The following is a 22756-nucleotide window of genomic DNA, read 5'->3' on the forward strand; positions in this document are numbered from 1 at the left end:
CATAAATTCCAGCTGGGTGTAATACTCTAGTTTCACCACAAGGAGGCAGACGCACTCAGTCACTTTTAAAGGACTTTTTTTTTTTTCATTTCTTCAGCAGCTGCTACAGTTTTTTAGTTTTTTAGGTTTTTTTAGTTTTTCTAAAAGCTAGACACTTTAGATGGTCTGATACTTTATTTTACTGTACTTTAAATAGCAGCAGTGGCTTTATCTGTTTTTATTTTATTATTTATTTATTTAAATCGACACTTCTCCATTGTTTCCAGACTAGTCACTATTACTTGTAAACGTCAGGAAAACGAGCTCCAGTGGAAAATGACACTTGTGCCAAAATAGCAGACTGTTGAGCTCTTTTTTTTTTTTTTTTTTTTTTTTTTTTTTTTTTAATCAGTCCTCTCCTCTCAGATCAAGCCCATCCTGCTGCTGTTGCTTTGTAAACTTGGAGACGTCAGGAACAAGGCGGTGCCAGTCAGTCAACAGACGGTGATCTCCCACTCCTGCGTGTATCCCTCACAGGGGGAAAGTCAGTGTGCCACTCAGTTCCTCCTGGAAAACTGTGGCAGGACGCACAGCAGCAGCATGGAGGCATCCAAAGGAGAGGAGCGGTCTGCGGAACAGGCTGCGTCTTTATTTGGGACCCCAGACCCAGAAAGTCAGAGGAGACACACTGGAAGGGACAAGAAGAGAAGCAACTACTGGAAAATTATCACTGGGGTATGTTTACTGGTTTAAAACTATGCAAACTCTACTTTTATACCACTTTAACCCTTTCATGCACGAATTATGAGAACCTTAGTCAAGATTTTTTTTCCTGAGTGTTTTTATACCTCTTTAGGCATTAAAAAAAAAAAAAAAAATGTAATTGAATTTTTTTTATAAAGAATTTTTTTTTTTTATGAAGTTACAAAAATGTCCACTCACCTGGACACCATGCATTTAACCCTTTCATGCGCGAATTATGAGACCCTCATTCAAGATGTTTTTTCCTTCGTGTTTTTATTCCTCTTTAGGCATGAAAAAAGCATGCCTTAAAAAAAACTTTTCTTATGAACCTATTTTTCATGGAGCTGTATAAATGTCCACTCAGCTAAAAATCATGCGTTTAATTTTGGGAGCAAATAAACATGTATTTACAGATATATTGTGTGAAAACTATGAAATAAAAACATTTTTAATGCTTATTATGGGTAATTCCTATCTCAGACAGTGGTAGTTGTTTGTTTACTTGCTTTACTAGTTTGTCTGATAAATGAATTACCTACAATAATTACATGTGGAAGACAGTATGAACCTTTACCAGACATGTGTAGTGCTGTTAATCTGATGTTTTCTCACATTTTAACACTCTAATACCAGTCATTACTCACTTCGTGGAGATAATATGCAAAAAAAAAAAGTTTTACAAAAACTGTTAATTACAGACTAATAACGACAATTGATTTACACTTAAACCTGATCTAGAGTAATATGTTTATCAAGAACAGTAAAGTTACAGTAATGGTATGACTGTCAGTGTAATACTAGTAATTACTCACTCAGATAATATGCAAAAAAAAAAAAAAAAACTTAAAAAACAAACAAACTGTTAATTACAGTCTAATAACAATTGATTTAGATAAAAGAACAGGAAGGTTACAGTAATGGTATGAATGTCAGTGTATGAGATGATGCATGAGCATCCACTGTGTTGGCTGATATGGAACTAAAACAACTAAATTCATGAATATACAAGAGAACAGCTGTAGAATAAGTGTCCACTGGAGTGACCACTATGCATGAAAGGGTTAATATTTGAAGCAAAGATTAAAACCAATTATCAAAAAGTAATATACTGTTTGAAAACTGTGAAATAAAAACATTTTTCATGCTTCTCATATTTTATCATACTCTAATATTAGTTATTACTCACTTCATGGAGATAATATGCAAAAAAAAAAAAAAAGCCTAACTTTTTGATTAGGAAAGTAGTTAATTACAGTCTTAACAACAATTAGCAATTGATTTACACTAAAACATGTTAGTGCAGATCAGGTTTATCAAGAACAGCAAAGTTACAGTAATGGTATGAATTCCAGTGTATGGGATGGTACATAAGTGTCCACTGTGTTGGCTGAAATGGAACTAAAACAACATAAAACATGGATATACAATAGAACAGCTGGAGAATAACTGTCCACTGGAGTGACCAGTATGCATGAAAGGGTTAAATGAACATCACAGGTTTTTTTTGTTTTTTTTTTCACATTTTCAGTCATAATGAGTTATTTTCTGTCACTATAACATACACAAGTGTGCCAAAGAGATAAATTCCATTTTTATATGTCAACACAGTGGGTTTTTCTCACCACATAATTGCATATCTGGCATATAGCCATACATTTTCTGCATATCACTATAATTAACTGCACGCGTCGTACAGTAGAAGACTTTATTTAGGCACTTAAATGTCATTTTTTGCATTTTTCTCTATTAAGAATGCTATTATTGTGTCAGTTCAGAGAATGTAATGTGATTTTTTTTTTTTTTTTTTTTTGTAGCTACTAGAACTATTAGAACTGGACTGTCGAACTCATTTTAGTTCAGGGGTCACATTCAGCCTAATATGATATAAAATGGGCCAGACCAGTAAAAAAATATAAATAATAGGATACGAATTTATAAATAATGTCAACTCCAAACTTTTCTGTGTGTTTTAACCCTTTCATGCATAGTGGTCACTACAGTGGACAGCTATTCTCCAGCTGTTCTCTTGTAAATTCAAGGATTTTCTTATTTTAGTTCCATATCAGCCAACACAGTGGACGCTTAAGCATCATCCCATACACTGCAATTCATACCATTACTGTAACTTTGCTGTTCTTGATAAACCTGATCTGCACTAACAGGTTTGAGTGTAAATCAAGCGGTTGTTATTGCTGTTAGACTGTCATTAACATTAATGTTTAGGGTTTTTTTTTGCATGTAATCTCCATAAAGTGAGTAATAACTGGTATTAGAGTTTGTTAAAATGTGACAAAACATCAGATTAACACTATTTTAAAAATGATTTCATAGTTTTCACACAGTTTATCAGTAAATACATGTTTCATCGCTTCAAAAATTAAACGCGTTGTCCAGCTGAGTAGACATTTTTGCAACTCCATGAAAAATAGGTTCATAAAAAACAGTTTCAATCGCATTTTTTTTTTTTTTCATGCCTAAAGAGGAATAAAAACACTCAGGAAAACAAAAAAAATCAATTAGGATTCTCAAAATTCATGCATGAAAAGGTTAAAGTGAAAAAAAGTCAAATTCCATAATGAAAATCTTTACATCTACGAACTGTACTTGAACACAACATGAACAAATAAGAACAACCTGAAAATTATTTAAGAAAATAGAAGCAATTTTAACAATATTACGCCTCAGTTTATCATTTATACATATGCATCCCACAAATACACAAAACATTTAATAACAGGCAGAATATTGGTAAAATTCCACATACTTTTCTTAGGACATTTCAGGTTGTTCATATTTGTTCAGGTTATTCACAATTTTTATTTTTTTTTTTTTAAATAAAAGGCTAGTCTGTAAATGTAAACATTTTTGTGTAATTTTACTTTTTGTTTTTTTACACTAAATTAAAGAGGAAAATGTGAGGTTTGTTTTATTTGTAGCTTATTATGATAGTATTTTACTGCTCTGACCCACTTTAGATTGAATTGACCTAAAATTATTTGAACATTCTTGATTTGTTACTTTCTTCAGTGTAATTTTTGCATTTCACAAATTCACTCCAGGGGCCGGATTGGATCCTTTGGTGGGCCGGTTTTGGCCCCCGGGCCTCATGTTTGACACCTGTGTATTAGAATAAAGCTCCAAATGCTCAGTTTCAGGTCCATTTTTTACGCACAGCTGTTGCGCCGGTCAGACTGTCAGTGTGAAAGTGGAAACAAACTGTTTTCACTCCAGTGTTAAAAAGGCAGAGGCCAAAACGAGCCACTACAGGTGGAGAGGGTCTAGAGTTACAATCCTGAATGTTATTTTTAAGACTCTTCAACTTCTGTCTGAGGTCAAAGTGTCAGTTTCCATTATTAAGTACTTTGGATCACAGTGTCCAGTGAACCGAGCCACTGCTGACAGATTTTCCCCCTTTTTTTTTAAAAGTCTGAGTCATCCAGTTATGAGGTCAGTTCTGCTGTTTTGAGGTTAAAAATTTGCTGAAATGTTGTATTCTGAGCCAGTGTTTCCTCAATACCTCTGACTTAATACCTCAACACATCTTATGACCTGGGTGGGAGTCTTTCTAGACATGTGAATCACTGTTTTCTTTGTGTTACTGCAATCACAGAAAAGACTCATAAAAAACAGTCTTTGAAGCACGAGAACTAACCACACTTTTTTTTTTTTCCCTAAATGAAGGCTAAATCTGGAATACATTTGGGGTTTTATGTGTAGGCTAAACCGTAACTAAAAGAAGCGCAAAGGAGGAGGAGGAGAAAAGGGGTAAAATGTCAAGTTAAAAGCGTAATATATTTAGCCATATTCCACCATTATGACTTAAACAAATGGACACATGATTGTGATTTAGTGATTTAGTGATTTATTCCGAACATGAAATGAAATTTAACATGTATGCGAACAAGCAAAACATGCATAATAATACAAATATCAACAATCATAACAGTCAGAAGAACAGCACAATAGTTCCATTTACATGTTTTTTTTAATTTATGTATCTATTCACACACACACACGCTCATTCATCCATATACATATACATACATTTATACATATACACACAACATACAAGTACACATACACGCATACAAATACACATATAATCTTTTACCAATGCATTTCTTAGTATAAACAAATAATAACAAACTCAAAGAAAGAAATATATAAATAAACAACAGTGAACATATGGTGACAATTAACCCTCCGGTATCCCGTCCACCAAGGCCCTTACTGAGCACCAAGTGTGCCTTTTTGGCACACTTGCGGAATAATGTAAAAAAAAAATTCATACAGTTTGTTTTTAATTCTTTTACACTTTTTCTATTTCATCAACTTGAGCCGTAAATAAAAATACCAAATATTCAATAACTGTCACATTTTTTAACCCTTTAAATGCCGTGTTTGTAATGTAAACAAACCTTTTTTTTTGATGGAAAAAACACAAAAAGTTAATTTTTTTCAGTATACTACATAAAAAGTGGATCACATATTTGATTTTTTTTCATCCTGGTGTATGTCAATGATTAACTCAAACATTGGTTAATTTGCATTATTATTTTTGGCGCTAGGTCAAATGTACAAAAATACTAGCAACTGTCACCAAGTGTGCCAAAATGGCACACCTTTAAATAAAACTATTAAATATTATATATTGATTTATTTTTCTGCTCTAATTTGATTTTATTTTTGTAAATCAAGGTCAGCCCTAATCATTCATATCAAATGGAAGAAATAGTACGTTTTAGGCACACTTGGGAGACAGATGCTAGTCTTGTAATTTTCTTTTGTTTACAATGCGCAAATTTTAGTTGGTGGCCAGAATTTTAAAGATCATGCAAAAATGAACAACTTTTGAATTCTAACCTTATTTAAATTGTGAAAAATAATATGAAGTTTTTTAACATGAAGTGCAAAGTGTGCCTAAAAAGGCACACCCGGATATCAGAGGGTTAATAACCCTCATCCCTATATCTTTGTGAAAAACATTCGCTTGTAAGTGTTGATTTGTAAATCTTTCAGCAATACATGCACAACGACTAATGTTTTCACCTTAGGGAGTTTAAGACTGATTAGATGCAGATGTGGTGAGTTTATAGTCTAGACAACAGTGCGTTCTGTCCTGTCATACGTCAACCATTATGTGCGAAGTCTGGGTTGCATGTACTTTTATTTCAAGTCTTGCAAAATGAAGATTGCAACATTATGGGAACTAAAGTACAGAGTAGTGTTTTTACTCCCCTAACATGAGGCTTAGTCATTAAAAAAACTGCAGACTAATCACCTCAGGAACCTATTTTGTGTTTGTGCATTTCTGTGGAACTTTGTTTTTACTATATAGAGGCTCAACAACAACTTCTTCAGATCTTTATTATGTCAACAGCAGAGACAGATGGCTGCGGCGAACTGGAGTTAGCAGAGTTTCAGTCAGACGGAGTAGGTTTCCACCAGACAGTCTGTTTACTTTCACAACCCACAAAGACCACGTCTAAAGGCTTTCCCATCCAGGTCTCTGTCTCCTATACCTATAGCTGGAACCCAGACGAGTAAGAGCACGAACCCAGACACCGTGCACGCAGCGTATTTTCACAGGAATTCCACATCCGGCGTATGTGAATCACACTAAATGGATTATTTTTGGTGGATGCTTTCCACAATCCTGCACCATACTACAGCTTTCACAGCATTAAAGAAGTAAAGTGCATTAATGAGCATAGCATGAAAACATCCAGTCAGAGGCTCTTAAGCAAGTAAAAATATCACCCACAACTTAACTTGTTCCCCATGGTTTGGAAATCCTATTACAAGTGACCTTTTGTGAGATTTATGTGGGTTTTACAGCTTCATTTTACTTAGAAACAGATATGAAATGAGGTCATATGAGCTGCTGTTTTACTTTTTGCTAACTTTTCAAGTGAAAAAGACATAAACAGCAAAAACAAATGTATATGTGACATGATATATGTGTAGACAAAATGTTAGACTTTAAGATAAAGGACTGTGTAATGAGAATTAGCTTTATTGGCTAGGTTTGTGCATATAAACAAGGAAAAAATTATTAGACCACCCTTGTTTTCTTCAATTTTTTGTTCATTTTAATGCATGGTACAACTAAAGATACATTTGTTTGGACAGATATAATGATAACAACAAAAATAGCTCATAAGAGTTTAATTTCAGAGCTGATATCAATCAATTTTCTATGGTTTTCTTGATTATAACCAAAATCACTTCAGTTCTTACATCAATATCTATGGCATTGTACTGACAAAAACAGTGCTTTTAGACATTCCATGTTTTCTTTTGTCTGTTTTAGTCACATGATACACACAGGAGTTAGTACTTGATTGCATAACCATTGCTTTTGAGGACATTTGATGGTCTAATAATTTTTTCCACGACTGTATATCTCTAGCTCTCATTTACTCCAGAATAAATATATGTATAACTAGAAAAATACCCAGACAGCGCAGATCTCTACCAATGCGGATAAGCCCTCCCACACACACACATCACCACCAAAAATGTTATAATTTGTTCCTTGTGCTAGTATCAACATTTCCTGAAAATTTCATGAAAATCCATCCATAACCTTTTGAGTTATCTTGCCTACAGACAAATAAACAAACCGACAAACCCAGATGAAAACATAACCTTGTTGGCGGAGGTAAAAATCTAACCTTTATTTTACCAGGTTGGTCCCTTTTGAGATGGGGAACTCTTTTTCAAGGGAGACCTGGCTAAGACGGCAGCGATACAATCACATCATTAGAGTTTTAAGAAAATAAAAGCATTTGCAAACATGGAAAAAAAAACTAGGACTGTCAAAATTGTCATGTTAACGTGGAATAATCCATCATCATGATTAATTTGATTGAAAATTTTAACTCAATTAACCCATCTGCAATGCAAAATGACTCTGAACGCCTCTGCCAACGCATTTGGGGCAGTTTGTCCAATTAGAGTTACCATCGCACATGAACAAATGGACAGTTGATAAAAGTGACAGGCAGCAGAACCAACCCATAAAGATGGAAGACGCTAAACAGCACGTTGGCCCTCTGGATGGAAATATGAGGGGGAAAAAAACCAAGACTGAACAGTTGTTTCAAGTTGTTTCATAAACACGTTAAGTGCATATATAAATTCCCTTCATTCTTGAGTCTGTTTGCTCATGGAAAATGAAACGTGATTAATATAGATTAAAAATGAATGATATTTAATCCAAATTAATCCACAGCAACCTTGTGATTAATCTGATTAAAAATGTTAATTGTTTAACAGCACTAAGAAAAAACATACAGATAGAGAATGAAAGTTAAAAAAAAAAAAAAAAAAGAAACACAAAAGTGCAAAAATAGTGTCAGACTCAATATACAGAGCAATAGTGCAGGTACAAAAACAAATACTGCAGAATAAACAGACTATAGTGTAAATGCAGGATGGGTCCAAATATACATGAGGTGTATATACAGACTTGTATACATACAGTTTGACTGGGAATAAAACTGGCCTTGTACTGGTTGGTTTTAATGCACAGTGTTCTGTAAGGCCTACCAGAGGGGAGGGGACGTAACTGATGAGTTTAAATTCAGAAAATCCCCACTCTAATCCCAAAACATGTTGCCGCTGAAAACACATTATGTATAATCTGCAAACTATTAGAATCTGGAGAACTGAATCATTGAGTGTGAAACTGAACATGAAAACCAAGGAGGGAGTGATTTTTATCTTAAGAGCTATAATTGTTCCTCTTTTGTGGTTTAATGATCCAGTTTTGTCCAAAAGCTACCACTAGCCCTAACTTCTGCAAATGCAAATAGTTTAGAAAATGTCCTACTGCTGCAGATTAATCAGTTTCTATCTATAAATATTAATACATTAGTGATTTTGTGATTTATTCCAAACATGCAATGAAATTAACATATATGCGAACTAGCAAAACATATATAATAATACAATATCAACATTCCGTGCGTTTACATGACAACTTTTATTCCTGGTTTAATCTGATTAAACATTAGATCCTATTTCAGATGCCCATGTAAACACCTTATTCCAGTTGAAAAAGAATAGTTCGGATTAAATTTAAACCCGAATAAAGTCACTGGTTTAATCCCCTTTTAATTCCGAACTAAATTATTCCTCTGACATGTAAACCCTTTATTCTGTTTGGACTTTATTTCTGCCATTCTGCACATGCTCGTTGTCTTGTCCTGTCGCGATGACGCACACATTCTGCGCTGGCGTAAGAATATGCAATGCAGTCTAGTCAACCCAAAGTCTTCCAGTGGGCTATTCTGATGGGATCTACCAGCCTGGAAAACCCTGAAGGAAGAGTTCACCACTTGTTTTTTTTATTCATTCATTAGTCATGCACTAATGAGTTCGATAAGTGGGCAAATCAGTTTGCACTGCAGTGCACCGATTGCCTTGTTCTCGCAGCCCTTCCGTTAGCTTAGCTTAGCCTAGCTTAGCATAATGGCTTCATTCCTATGGTCAGACGTAGCCAGGCTTTTATAGGTGATTTGTAGTATTTTATGAGTGATTTTGTGAAATTCAAGTCTCCCTAATCATTACTTTAGTCCGGTGGGGTCAATATGATCACAAATTGAGGCTCAAATCACAGTGATATGACTTACTGCACTAATAAAAACTAAAATAAAAACTAATGCAAAGCTAAAACGGTAAAGCAAAGCTAATTTAGCGAATGCATCCCTTCCAACAAAAAGATTTTCCAACTTCCATCAACACAACAGTCCCAAGATTGTATGAGTGCAGTAAGTCGCGGATCTAAAGAAATAATTAGGGAGAATCGGGTTTCACAAAGTCGCTTACAAAAGACAACAAATCACCTTTTAAAAAACTGGCTACGTGTGACCATGGAAATGCAGTGACTATGCTAAGCTAAGCTAACAGAAGGTCTGTGAGAACAAGGCAACGTGAGCACTGCAGCGCAGACCCTTTAGCTCCCTTATCTACCTCATTAATACCTCATGTAAACCTTTATTCAGGTTTAATATTTCCATGTAAACAGAAGAGGAAATACTTTAGGTCCGAATTAATTTCTTTTGGAAAAATAAATCGGATTTTAAAAACATCATGTAACCGTACCCAATCATAACAATCTTAGACAGAAGAAAAGCACAATAGTTCCATTTACATGCCCAAAAAGGGATGGGAAGAAGTGCAACTTATTTAATCCCACCCCCTCTCCCAAAAATATTATTAATAATATACATACAGGGTGGGGAAGCAAAATTTACAATATTTTGAGGCAGGGATTGAAAGACAGTGTATGACCAATTAGTTTATTGAAAGTCATGAGAATTTATTTGCCACAAGAAAATTGACATCATAGAAAATGTTTTTATTCTATGTGTCCTCCTTCTTTCTCAATAACTGCCTTCACACGCTTCCTGAAAGTTGCGCAAGTGTTCCTCAAATATTCGGGTGACAACTTCTCCCATTCTTCTTTAATAGTATCTTCCAGACTTTCTCCTAATAGTTTTGCTCATAGTCATTCTCTTCTTTCCATTATAAACAGTCTTTATGGACACTCCAACTATTTTTGAAATCTCCTTTGGTGTGACGAGTGCATTCAGCAAATCACACACTCTTTGACGTTTGCTTTCCTGATTACTCATATGAGCAAAAGTTTCTGAAAAGGTATGGATAATAGTGTTAGGTATGATTATGACATCAATATATGTTTGGTTTCAAAACCATTGACGTAGTGTCTGCTGAGAAAAAACAACTAAATGTTCATTGTAAATTTTGCTTCTCCACCCTGTATATGTCAGTCTTCCTTTTACATTACTCTTTTATATTTATATATCTATTCACATGCAATGCATAAAGTGTTTTTACTAGGAAACAAAAGCTTGGTCATCAAATGCAATATTAAAACAAGCTTTTCAGTTCTTCGTTTGCCGTCTAATCATTACTTCCTCGACTGTATGTTTACCATATACAAGTATATGTGGCAGAACACATTTAGGCTCAAACCATCTCTTAAACTGCACTACACGCTCATTAAACGACCACGATGAGCACTGCAGGTTTGCTTTGGGCGTTAAAAGGCGTCTTTGTAGTTTTCAGTAGTGATCAAGACATCTGTCTGTTCATCTGCCTCTTTAAATAAACAGATTCACATCAAACCTGAGTCTTTGAAACGCCCCTGTAATTACAAAGCCCTCGTCCCCAGGAGCAGCCGTCTATGGGCAGATACGAGGCGAGCGGTGGACCAAGGCACTGCTCGGCCTCATGTGCTGCTTTACTTTACAATTACAGAGCGCCAAACCAATGCTTGGACGGTTGGATGATGATTTATGGGGGAAGGTGGAAGTGATTAAAATATTTGGCCAGGGTTGAGGATATAAGTAACAGTAACTTTGTCGATAAAAGCCCCATAAAGAACAAATAGGTTTCATTAATGCACATGGAAGGTTTAGGGTTATTCATCTGCAAAATATACTCTGTTAAGGCTTGTTTTATGAAGCCAGAGATGTGTTACTGTTTAATTTCAGTTTCAGTTGGATGTGCAGAAGTGCAGACGGATGTTTTCAAACAGCTAAAGTATCATTTCCTCTCACAAAATAATTTCCACGCTAACCTTATCTTGCAGCTTTTTTCCCGTTGACTGCAAACTTGCATCAGATACATTAACAGACCAGAACATTGTTAGTAATATTTCAACATAAGGTGTCATTATACAAGAAGTTTGACCCTAAACACCATCGTAACCCTTGTTTGTCCAAACCAACAGATGATTTACAAACACTCAACAGGGCTTTTTTTTTTTTTTTTAACAAAGAGTCTTGACGTTTTCTCTTTGGGTTTTAGGTCCTGCTGCTGTGCTTACTGGTGGTCATCTTGGCTGTGGTGTTTTCCAAGAAAAGCAGCAAAGATGAAGGTAATTGAACAACATGACCAATGTTTTATTACTTTGGGGTTCATGGACAACTCTGGTGTTGTTCTACATTTTTGGCAAAAAGAGAAAAAACATTAATCATTCTATTAAAATGTTGTGATTTATCTCCAATGCCTCTTGCCTGCAGACCCAAACCGCATCATTCCTTTTTAGGATATAAATCTTAGAAAGGAATCAAAAATGCATACTGTAATTTTAATTAAAAAAGATGGACACTGCAGGTTTTAACATGTTACTCAAACAGAAATAAAGCATTTTGAGGGAAGCAAGGGGATTCAAATCATAGAAGACACTAGTCGCTTTTCCATTGACCCTCAAATTGCGCAAATATAACTTGCACATAAAAATTTATCTAATGGAAAAACGACAATTTCGCCAAAAGTCTCATTTTTCGATTAAAAGTTTTTGCGCTGGCAAGAGGTGGTTTACCGGGCATGACCATCTGAGATTAAATGAAGGTGCATGTAAGGCATCAACTGTAAATCTAGTCATTGTCTAGTGTTTCTCAACTAAAGACCCACCCAAAATTGGGTTGCGGATGCATTTTCAGTGGGTTCCAGGCCTTTGTCTGGGCAAAAAATAATGTTACGAAACAAATCCTGTCCTTTATTTTGCGTAGCTAAGTGCCACCTATTCACACTCCCCAACAATAGGTGGCGGTAATGTCCTGTAATGCTAAATAACACCAGATATTTCACAGCAAAAAAGAAAACCCAAACGATTCTGTTCATTTCATGGTGTAATTCAAGTATGACGACTACATCAGATATGGTTTTACCTACACTGAGGACAAAACCTCAGTGTGTTTAATACTTGAATTAGTGACTTAATGCACTTTGAATTTTTAACTGAGTACACTTTTTAGTTTTGGTTACAAGGGAATATTTCCATCATTAGCATCGCCATCTGCTGGTCAGTTTGGTTTATCAATAGACTTGTCTTCTGGTTTTCACACTGTGGTATTCTGTATTATCTCAGGTTCAAAACACACATTAAATAAACTTGAGATGTATAACTTTTATTGCTTTGGTCCGCTTCTTGTTATGTGCTGTGTTTCCACTACATGGAACCAGCTCGACTCAACTCGGATACCACGTACTATTCCTGGAGACGGTTTCCATTACAAGACACTACCGACTTAGTACCTGGACATCATAGCGCTGTGGTGCATTACTTCAGTGTTGTCTGCTCAGAGTTGCTGATAAACTCGTTCATTGTGTGTTGTCTTGTCAAGCTTTGGCTGAATTTTTACGTCTGAACCTCCTCATCCGACCATGGTGTAGTTTTGTGGGCTGTCATCATGTGGATTAACCTACCACTATATTTACTGTCAATTTCCGCATCTGTTTTTTGTAAAACGGCGGGTCACAGAGACAACTCTCTGACCAATTGGTGTTCTGCAGTGTTTACACGTCACGTTTTAATATCTGGTCCCCAGTCTTGGAACCTCGGCAGAGGTGATACCAAAAAACTAGCACTGGGTACCAGATTCCAGGTCCTTTTTTGTAATGGAAACGCTAAAAGGCCGAGTCGAGTCGAATCGAACCGAGTCGAATCGAACCAAGCCGGTACCACGTAGTGGAAACGTGGTATATGGTGCCTTTATCACAATCTGCAAATAACAAAACACGCAAACACGAGTCTAAAGAAAAACACAATATAAAGGAACAGTTCTGACTTTCTGGATCTAGATAGCGTGCCTACCAATATGGCAGTGTAAACAACAATCACATGACCAGTGACATCAGCTGCATGTCCTCTGTTCATTTCATGGTGTAATTCAAGTATGACGACTACATCAGATATGGTTTTACCTACATTGAGGACAAAACCTCAGTGTGTTTGATACTTGCATTAGTGACTTAATGCACTTTGAATTTTTAGCTGAGTACACTTTTTAGTTTTGGTTACAAGGGAATATTTCCATCTTTAGCATCGCCATCTGCTGGTCAGTTTGGTTTATCAATAAACTTGTCTTCTGGTTTTCATACTGTGGTATTCTGTATTAGCTCAGGTTCAAAACCCACTATGTTTTCATTAAATAAACTTGAGATGTATAACTTTTATCACTTTGGTTCGCTGCTTGTCATTTGCTGTGTTTCCACTACATGGAACCAGCTCGACTCAACTCGGATACCACGTACTATTCCTGGAGACTGTTTCTATTACAGGATACTACTCACTTTGCAGTACCTGGACGTCATAGCGCTGCGGTGTGTTACTTCAGTGTCGTCTGCTCAGAGAGTTGCTGATAAACTCGTTCATTGTGTGTTGTCTTGTCAAGCTTTGGCTGAATTTTACATCTGAACCTCCTCAACCGACCATGGTGTAGTTTTACAGGCTGTCATCATGTGGATTAACCTACCGCTATATTTACTGTCAACTTCAGCATCTGTGTTTTGTAAAATGGTGGGTCACAGAGACAACTCTCTGACCAATCAGTGTTCTGCAGTGTTTACACGTCACGTTTTAGTATCTGTTCCCCAGTCTTGGAACCTCGGCGGAAGTGATACCAAAACACCAGCACCAGGTACCAGATTCCAGGTCCTTTTTTGTAATGGAAACGCAAAAAGGTCAAGTCAAGTCGAGTCGAGCCGGTACCACATAGTGGAAATGCAACAATTGAGGGGTGATATTGGGTCCTGAAGCCAGAGCAGTTGAGAACCGGTGGTCTAGATGTCGTCAGTAGGCAGAGGAGTAAACAGAGGTACAGTGTCCACTACAAACCAGCTGTTTGGTTTATCAGGAAGTTCAGCGCTCACTTACAGATTCCTACAGATCCTCCAGAAATTCAAAACTGGTATTTACGTACAGCAGTGAAGGAAGCTTAAGTTACAGCAGAAGCAGCCACTGTAGAATGACTGACAGGTGAACCCAAGATTTGTTAACAGGATATGGTTCTGTCAGGGGGGTGTGATATGTCTTTTTTTTGCACATGCTTGCAAAACATGTCGTAAACACACTTTTAAGCGAGACAGGAATGTTCACCCGGGGTTGGCATGTTTGGTGCAGATATAGATTCCGTTTGGTTAGACGTGGGCAGCGGCGTCAGTGCGCTCTTTGTTGCAAACCGCCGTGCCAAAACAACCCCTCTTCCATTCCGGGGGTAGCGGTGGTGAGTGTGGGCAGCTGTCCACAGCAGCTGGGTGGGGTGCTCGCTCTTTCTCTGCTGTGGCATTTCCCCTTAACCTATATTTCCTGCCCAGTTAACATAAAAGCCATATGTGAATACACTTATTTTAGAGTTATTCACATCCATTGAGCATAGCTGGATCTTCTGCACGCTGCTCTCTGGGTAAAGACCTTTGGAAACAGATAAAAAGAAATAAAAATAACCCAAGCCTCTACTTCTTCCATGATGGCTGACAGTACGCAGTGCAAAAATGGGTTTTCCCGTGGATTACTGACCGCAGCAACTTGTCTCCTGAGACGGAGCATCCCTGTGTTGGGGCCAAACCACACCGCTGGCCTCGAGAGGACGTGAGGAGGGGCTTTCTCACCGACGTGCTAAGATTCCCCCTGACATGTGTGTGTGCAGGCAGCAACAGATTTGACAGATATATTGGGAAACACTTGAAAGTTGAAGAAAAGGTCCAGAGCTTCCTGAAGTCACCTAGTCTGTGGGAATATCCTTGAGCGAGACACTTTTCTAACAAAATGCTGCTCAGGGGGAAACAATAGAAGGATGTGTTGGATGGTTTAGCTTTTGCAGCTAGTAAAGGACACATTCTCTAGTCGTACTTTTATGGAAATCCAAAAGAAGTAATCAAATGTGATGTCATCTACACCAAACCATTCCTTAATATAGTATATTAACCCCATAAAATCAGCCTCTTCTTATTTTTCTATTTTTCCTTAGCCTGCTTTTTTCTTTATTTAACTTTACAAGATTAGATTAGATTAGATTAGACTGGATTGGATAGAACTTTATAGATCAGGGGTGTCAAACTCATTTTAGTTCAGGGGCCATATTCAGCCCAAAATGATCTCTAGTGGGCCGGACCAGTAAAAGAATAATAGTGAAAAAAGTAAAATTAAATTCTGATAATGTTGACATCTACAAAAATCTGAATACCATGAACAACTGGAAATGTCTTAACCCTTTCATGCACGAATTATGAAAACCTTAATCAAAATGTTTTCCTGAGTGTTATTATTCCTCTTTAGGCATCAAAAAAACAATGCGATTGAAAATTTTCCTCTGAAAAATAAATAGAAAAGAATAAATAAAATAAAAATAATTTAAAAAATTAAAAAAGAAAAAAAACATAAAAAAAATAATAATGAAAAAAAAATTCTTATGAACCTATTTTTCATGAAGTTACAAAAATGTCCACTCGGCTGGACGCCACACATTTAATTTTTTGATGCACAGAAACATGTATTTACTGATAAATTGTGTAAAAACTATGGGGAGGGCTTGTGATTCTGGGGGTTTATGCTCAGGAGAGATCTACATAATGTTACCAATTCATGTCAGAAAAGATATGTAGTGTCTTAAAACTTTAATACAGATATGTGTTAAAAAAAAAATAAAAAAATAAAAAATCAATGAATATACAAGAGAACAGCTGTAGAATAGCTGTCCACTGTAGTGACCAGTATGCATGAAAGGGTTAAGAAAAACAACTGCAATTTTAACAATATTATGCCTCAGATTGTTAGTTTATCATTTATACATGTGCATTACAACTTACATTACAATTACAAATGCACAAAACATTTAATAACAGGCAGAATATTGGTAAAATTGCATTTACTTATCTTAAGACATTTCAGGTTTTTCACTTTTCTGTAAAATAACAGTTTTTTAACAAACATTTTCATGTCCTTTTACTTTTTTACACTAAATCAAAGAGAAAATTTGCTGTTTTCATTGTTTATAGGTTTATTGTGATTGTATTTTACTGGTTCTGGCCCACTTGATATCTAATTGGTCTGTACGTGGAATCTGAATTAAAATGATTTTGACATCCTCAATTGTTAATTTCTTCAGTGTAATTTTTGCACTTCAAAAATCCATCCTATGGGCCACATGTTTGACACCTGTATTATAGATGCTTTGGGCAGAGCCTTCAGGAAATTGAGGTTCCATAAACAGCACAACATTAGAAGAAGCATTAGGAGAAAAGAAGAAAAAAAAACAGCACAACACCCAATGTACACACAAGAAATACCACAAGACAAAAGAAGAACAATAACTATAAAAAAAAGTAGTGAAAAATTGCAATTGTATATTGGAAAGTACTAATAGAAACAAGTAGCAAAGTAGTGATTAATAAGTGGTTTATTATGTTATAACATTAGAATATAATATTATAGTATGCACAATATATACTGTATATAGCAGTGTTTTTCAACCTTGGGGTCGCCTGAAATTTCTAGTAATTGATTAAAAAAATAAATAAATAAATACAAATAAATATATAGTGAGTTGACAGAGAAAATCCTAATTCATAAAAGACATGACAAACTGTGAAGCTGAAACTGAAGCACTGTGGTTCTGTTTATCTTTCAAATGTTCATTGTGGTCAGTTTCAGATGCTGCAGTTCTTTCATAATTCATAGTTTGAGTTCTTGTTTGTTCAGTATTAACTGTCAGCCTTGTAAATCCAAGATGGACTGACTGTACATATCCTGACCAAGGAAAATAAAATTCTCACTTTGCGCAGTAATCTACACCTGACTCTACTGCCTCCGTCCATAATAATATACATTATATAGACTAAATGTCATCTAAAATTTAATATTTATTTGCAACATACTATAGCAAAGTATTACATGATCAAAAACAAATTAATTTTAGCAAAAAATTTAAAAAAAAAAAAGTCTCCATTTTAAATGTCTGGGGTCACCAGAAATTTGTGATGTTAAAATGGGGTCACACACCAAAAAAGGTTGGGAACCACTGGTACATAGTTTAATAATACAGAATAAAAGTTATAATAAAGTGCTAGTAATAGTAATGATAACAGCAGTTGTTTTTCCATTGGACATCTGCACAAAACTTTACCGATATTTTTTTTTTTTTTTTTTTAATTGGTGATAGTTAACAAGACAATGTGGACAGAAAAACAACAACAACACATAAACAAAGGAAAACTCAAACAAATAAACAAACCAAAAACAACAACAACAGAGTATTGACAAACAACAACAACGTCATATTACAATGAAAAAGATCATAAACGTAAATAGCAACTAAACCATATAACTTGGTTAGGGGTGATAGGGAAAAGGGGAAGAGGGGGTGTAAATGAAAGTGAGAAAGAGAGAGGGGGGAGTGAGGGGGAAAATAATAATTGTAAGTAAGTAAATTTTATTTATAGAGCACTTTTCACAGACAGAGTCACAAAGTGCTTTATCAATTCAAATCAGAATCAAATTAAGTTTACGGAGACCCAACAGAATCCTTCAGGAGCAAACACTTGTGATTGGTGACAGTGGCGAGGAAAAACTTCCCTTTAACGGGCAGAAACCTCAAGCAGACCCAGACTCCTGAAGGATGGCTGTCTGCCTTGACCAGTTGGGGTTAAAGAGAGAGAGAGAGAGAGAGTAAAGGAGGAGAAAAGAGAGAGCGATAGAGATATAGAGAGACTGGGGGGGGGGGGGGGATGACATATGGAGTACGTTAAGATGAATACATAGAGTGTAATCAGTCTGTGGTGGTCCTGGGTCAGGTGGGAGACTAAAAAGCCTTTTTGAACAGAAGGGTTTTGAGGTGTTTCTTAAAGCTCTCTACAGAGTCCATGGACCGTAGGTGTAGAGGCAGGTCATTCCATAGACGTGGTGCCACAGCTTTAAAAGACCTGTCACCGCGTTGTTGTGATAATACAAAAATATTTAATAATACCAGTAGCCTAATTTGTTAGAATTATTGTGGCAGCGGTAGCGGCGGAGGCAGTCACAATACTACTAGTTAAATAATTTAATATTTGTAACATTATATTTGTAACTTTACCGATATTTACTAAATGTCGAAAAAACAGAGGTGCGTAATGTCGGTTTTTCCATTAAATCACAGAAGCGATGATTTGTTTATTTAATATCGCAAGATGACACGAGAAGTCATTCCATAAACATGGCGACGAACATAAATATGGTGTTGATTTACAGATATATTCATTATTATTATATATTACCCCTCACTCTCGTACTAAATTTAAAAATGATTGGGTTTCCTGGTGTGTCCACACATACCGCGATATGTTTCTTCTTCTTCTTCGCTTGTTGTTAACAACTCTAGTTGTGAAAAAAGGTCTTTCCATTGCATTTTTGCATGATATACCATTTGCACCAAGCCCAAAAAACCAGCACAAAAACTTTTAATCAAAAAATGAGACTTTTGGGGAAATTGCTGCTTTTACATTAGGTGAATTTTTATGCGCAAATTATATTTGTGCAGTTTGAAGGTTATGAAAAAACGACTAATGATATAACAGTAATATACGTATGTAGGTAATAATGATAATTTATATTGCAACTTTCATTGAAAATACATCCCAAAGTGCTTCACGAATCAAGATCAAAATAGCACAAAGGCATGAAAATGAGCTAAAATAAAAACAAAAAAGAGAAGTAGTGATGAAAATGACAAATGAGAAGCCCAAATAGATTCAAACTATATCAATTTATGAACCAGTTATTGAAAGTAAACAAATGAATAATCACATTCAAAATATTCATGTTTTTGTATAGTGCATAATCGCCTGATAATAAGAATTAAGTTTTTTGTGGAATTTAACCCACCACACATTTTCAGCAGTGTCAGTGGAGGATCTGAGGGACCTGGGAGTCTTTTATACTGTATATTATAAACAGGAGTTCACATTAGAGCTCATACCTACATGTGACACAGATATGTATCACCCGCTCTGCCATTGCTCTCCTCATACTGTGTTTTCATTTTATGGCCTGCAGCTGTATTCTGGAAGTTCTCTCATCATCAATATCTCCAGATGCTGAAAACATCTTTCTCAAATGAAATGGCTGTAAAAACCCACAGCACTCACTTGGCCAGCACCAAATGACAGACAGAAGAAAATAATAACATGCTTGTGAGCACACTAGGGCATCAGACTCCTGGAATCATACATATTTCACCCAGTCGTTTATGGGGACTGTAACAGAGGTAAAATGGGAGTGAGTGTTGTCCAGAAGAAGTAGTTATTTTTTTAATTTAAATGTGAATCACTGTAGTAACATTATCACAAAATAAATCCTATTACAAGTATAGGCTGTGAGATTTATGTGGACTTTACACGAACTGAGGTCATATGAACCGTCGTTTTGATGACCTTTCAAGTGCAAAAGACATCATTACCTTCCTAAAATGATTTGCCCAAGTCAGATTTTTTTAAGAAACACAAAAACTTTACCAGAATTGAGAATTTGATGATTTAGGCCAGTGGTTCCCAACCTTTTTTGACTCATGACCCCATTTTAACATCACAAATTTCTGGCGACCCAAGACGGAGACAATTTTTTTGGTAAAATAATGCTAACACTTTATAATAAGTACACACTATGAAGCATTAGTTAAGCATTAACAAATACTGAATTCATCATTTATAAAACATATTTCTGACATGAATACTCATTAATATATGGTTTATAAGCACAGTTATAAATGTTTTATTCATCATTAATAAGAACATTAGTCATGGATTAACAAATACTGTATTCATCATTTATAAAGCATATTTCTGACATGAATACTCATTAATATATGGTTTATAAACACAGTTATAATGGTTTTACTCATCATTAATAAGCTCATCTACATTGTGCTTAATGATTGTATTTCCATACTTTACAAATTATGGATTCAGCATTTAAAAATTTAGTATTGCATCACTTACAAACCAGTTATGACGTGCATTTATGCTCGCACATACACTATTCAGACATGTACTAATGGTTAGTGAATATATTAGTGTGTATTTTATACTAACTCACACATTTATTTTCCAATCTGTGTCCTATTAACAGTTATTAATACAGGAATTCATTATTTCAGGTAGTTATAAAGCACTTACTACTCATTAATTAAGTCTATGGTGTGAGCTCATCTAAAGTGTGCACTATCTATGACATATAAAGCATTTACAAATGAGATTTAAAGGTTGGTAATGCCTAAAGACTCACAAAAGTCTGTTATTCTTACAAAGGAAAGACACAGCACATGGGATTATCAAACAAACTGCATGATTGAATGATTATGATTATGAATGATTAGTAAAACATTTATAACTGCTTATAAACCATATACTAATGAGTATTCATGTCAAATACGCTTTATAAATTATGAATTCAGTATTTGTTAATGCTTAACTAATGCTTCATAGTGTCTGCTTATTATAAAGTGTTATCGTATTGGTCTTCTTAATGTTAGTTATGACTTTAAACAACACATTGGAAACAGCCTTGGGATCCGTTCTGGTTCCCCACCCTAAATTTTTGAAAAGTCAGCTTTAAACTCAGAGCTTCACATGCATGAACGAGGACGTAAAATGATCATGTTTTCAGCACAGACTGTGTTTTCTACCGTTTAGTTTCCATGAAAACAAAGCCTGGGTTGCATCTGTTGTACCATCATATGCTTCTAATCCTGAATTTATTTTAAAAAATGAAGGCGGAGTTTTCTGTTTCTTAATAGTCTTCCTGTGTTTTTGTCAGTTGCAGTCTTTTCTAGGGGAAGAAAAACATATTGGTTCACTGAGCTGTGCTCTTACTCTGATCCAAAAAGTAGTGGAAAGACTTCAGTGGCCAGGAAGTGGGGAAATCTTCAGAGTCTTTCTGCTCTTACTCATGTCACGAATAAGTAGATGATAAACTGAATGAACTGTGAATGGTTGCACTCTCAGTTCCTCTTGAATGTGAGTCAAATGATTAAACAGTTCCATTTTGTGTGACGTAAAAGTGTATTGCACACTTTGCACAAAAAATGTATTTATTTTATTTAACCCATAAAGACCCAACACTACTATGGTAGCAATTCCCAAATAGATTTTTCTCTCTATTTAACCTATCTTAAGTGATTTATGACCATTTATTAGAATATTATCCACTGTATTTAATGTTTTTTCAGTGTAAATTAGGTATTTTCTTATATTTAATCCGCTGTTCATGTTGTTCTTCGTTACAGCTCAAAGTAAACATGGAACTACTTTAACCCATAAACACCCAGTACTACTTGTGTGGCAGTTCCCAAATTATTAAAATTTTTCCTGAGTGATTTATCTCCATTTTTTATAATATTAACCTCTGTATTTTGCGTTTCTTTTTAATGAAAATCACATATTTTTATAAATTTAATATGGTGATCATAAAATGTTCATGAAAGTTCTGATTAAAGTTGAGGGTTATTATATCAGAAAAAGACAAAACTGAAGAAAACGTGACATTTTCCACAAATATATCAATAACAGCATAAAACAAGGGTGTCCATCCACTGTCACTGATCCAACTCCATGGGTGTTACTGGTGAATCAACGTTGTAGAAGATGACGGTGTTTCCACGGTAACTACAGAGCCTCTGAACATCCAAATGGGTCATATCTGATGACCATGAAAAGATGACACACTGTGTTTTACACCAATTATTTGTATGGATCGATAGGATTAATAGATCAATAGGTATTAACCCTGTAAAGCCTGAGCCATTAAATTATTGAAAGAAAATTCCAGTTCTTTCTAACTGGAGCTTTTATTGGTCCTTCTGAACATAATGCATAACATATAACATAATATATAACATAATATAACACAAAAAAATATCCCCCTGATCATGTAGAGCAGGGGTCTCAAACTCATTTTCTTTCATTGGCCACATTCAGCCTGATTTGATCTCAACTGAGCTGGACCAGTAAAATAATAGCATAATAACCTATAAATAATAACTCCAAATTTTTCTTTGTTTTAGTGCAAAAAAAACCCTATTAAATTATGAAAATACTTACTTTTATAAACTATCCAAACAAAAAAGATGCAAATAACCTGAAAAAACTGAAATCTCTTAAGAAAAGTAAGTGCAATTTTTAACAATATTATGCCTCAACTTATGCATGTGCATTATGGATCGGATCCACAAAGACACTAAAC

General features: G+C 35.4%; 1 protein-coding gene across 1 annotated transcript in view; it reads left to right on the forward strand.

The window, feature by feature from the left end:
* The first annotated feature begins 490 nt into the window (after window positions 1-490).
* The window catches only part of enpp1 (ectonucleotide pyrophosphatase/phosphodiesterase 1), an 85566-nt gene continuing 63300 nt past the window's right edge, over window positions 491-22756 (forward strand). Inside the window, exons 1-2 of the mRNA XM_030127749.1 lie at window positions 491-714; window positions 11566-11635. Of these exons, the coding sequence (XP_029983609.1) occupies window positions 580-714; window positions 11566-11635 (205 nt within the window). The 5' untranslated portion in view covers window positions 491-579. The remainder of the gene's footprint in view (window positions 715-11565; window positions 11636-22756) is intronic.

This window comes from Sphaeramia orbicularis, chromosome 24 (genome assembly GCF_902148855.1).
Source record: "Sphaeramia orbicularis chromosome 24, fSphaOr1.1, whole genome shotgun sequence".
Classification (NCBI taxonomy): domain Eukaryota; kingdom Metazoa; phylum Chordata; class Actinopteri; order Kurtiformes; family Apogonidae; genus Sphaeramia; species Sphaeramia orbicularis.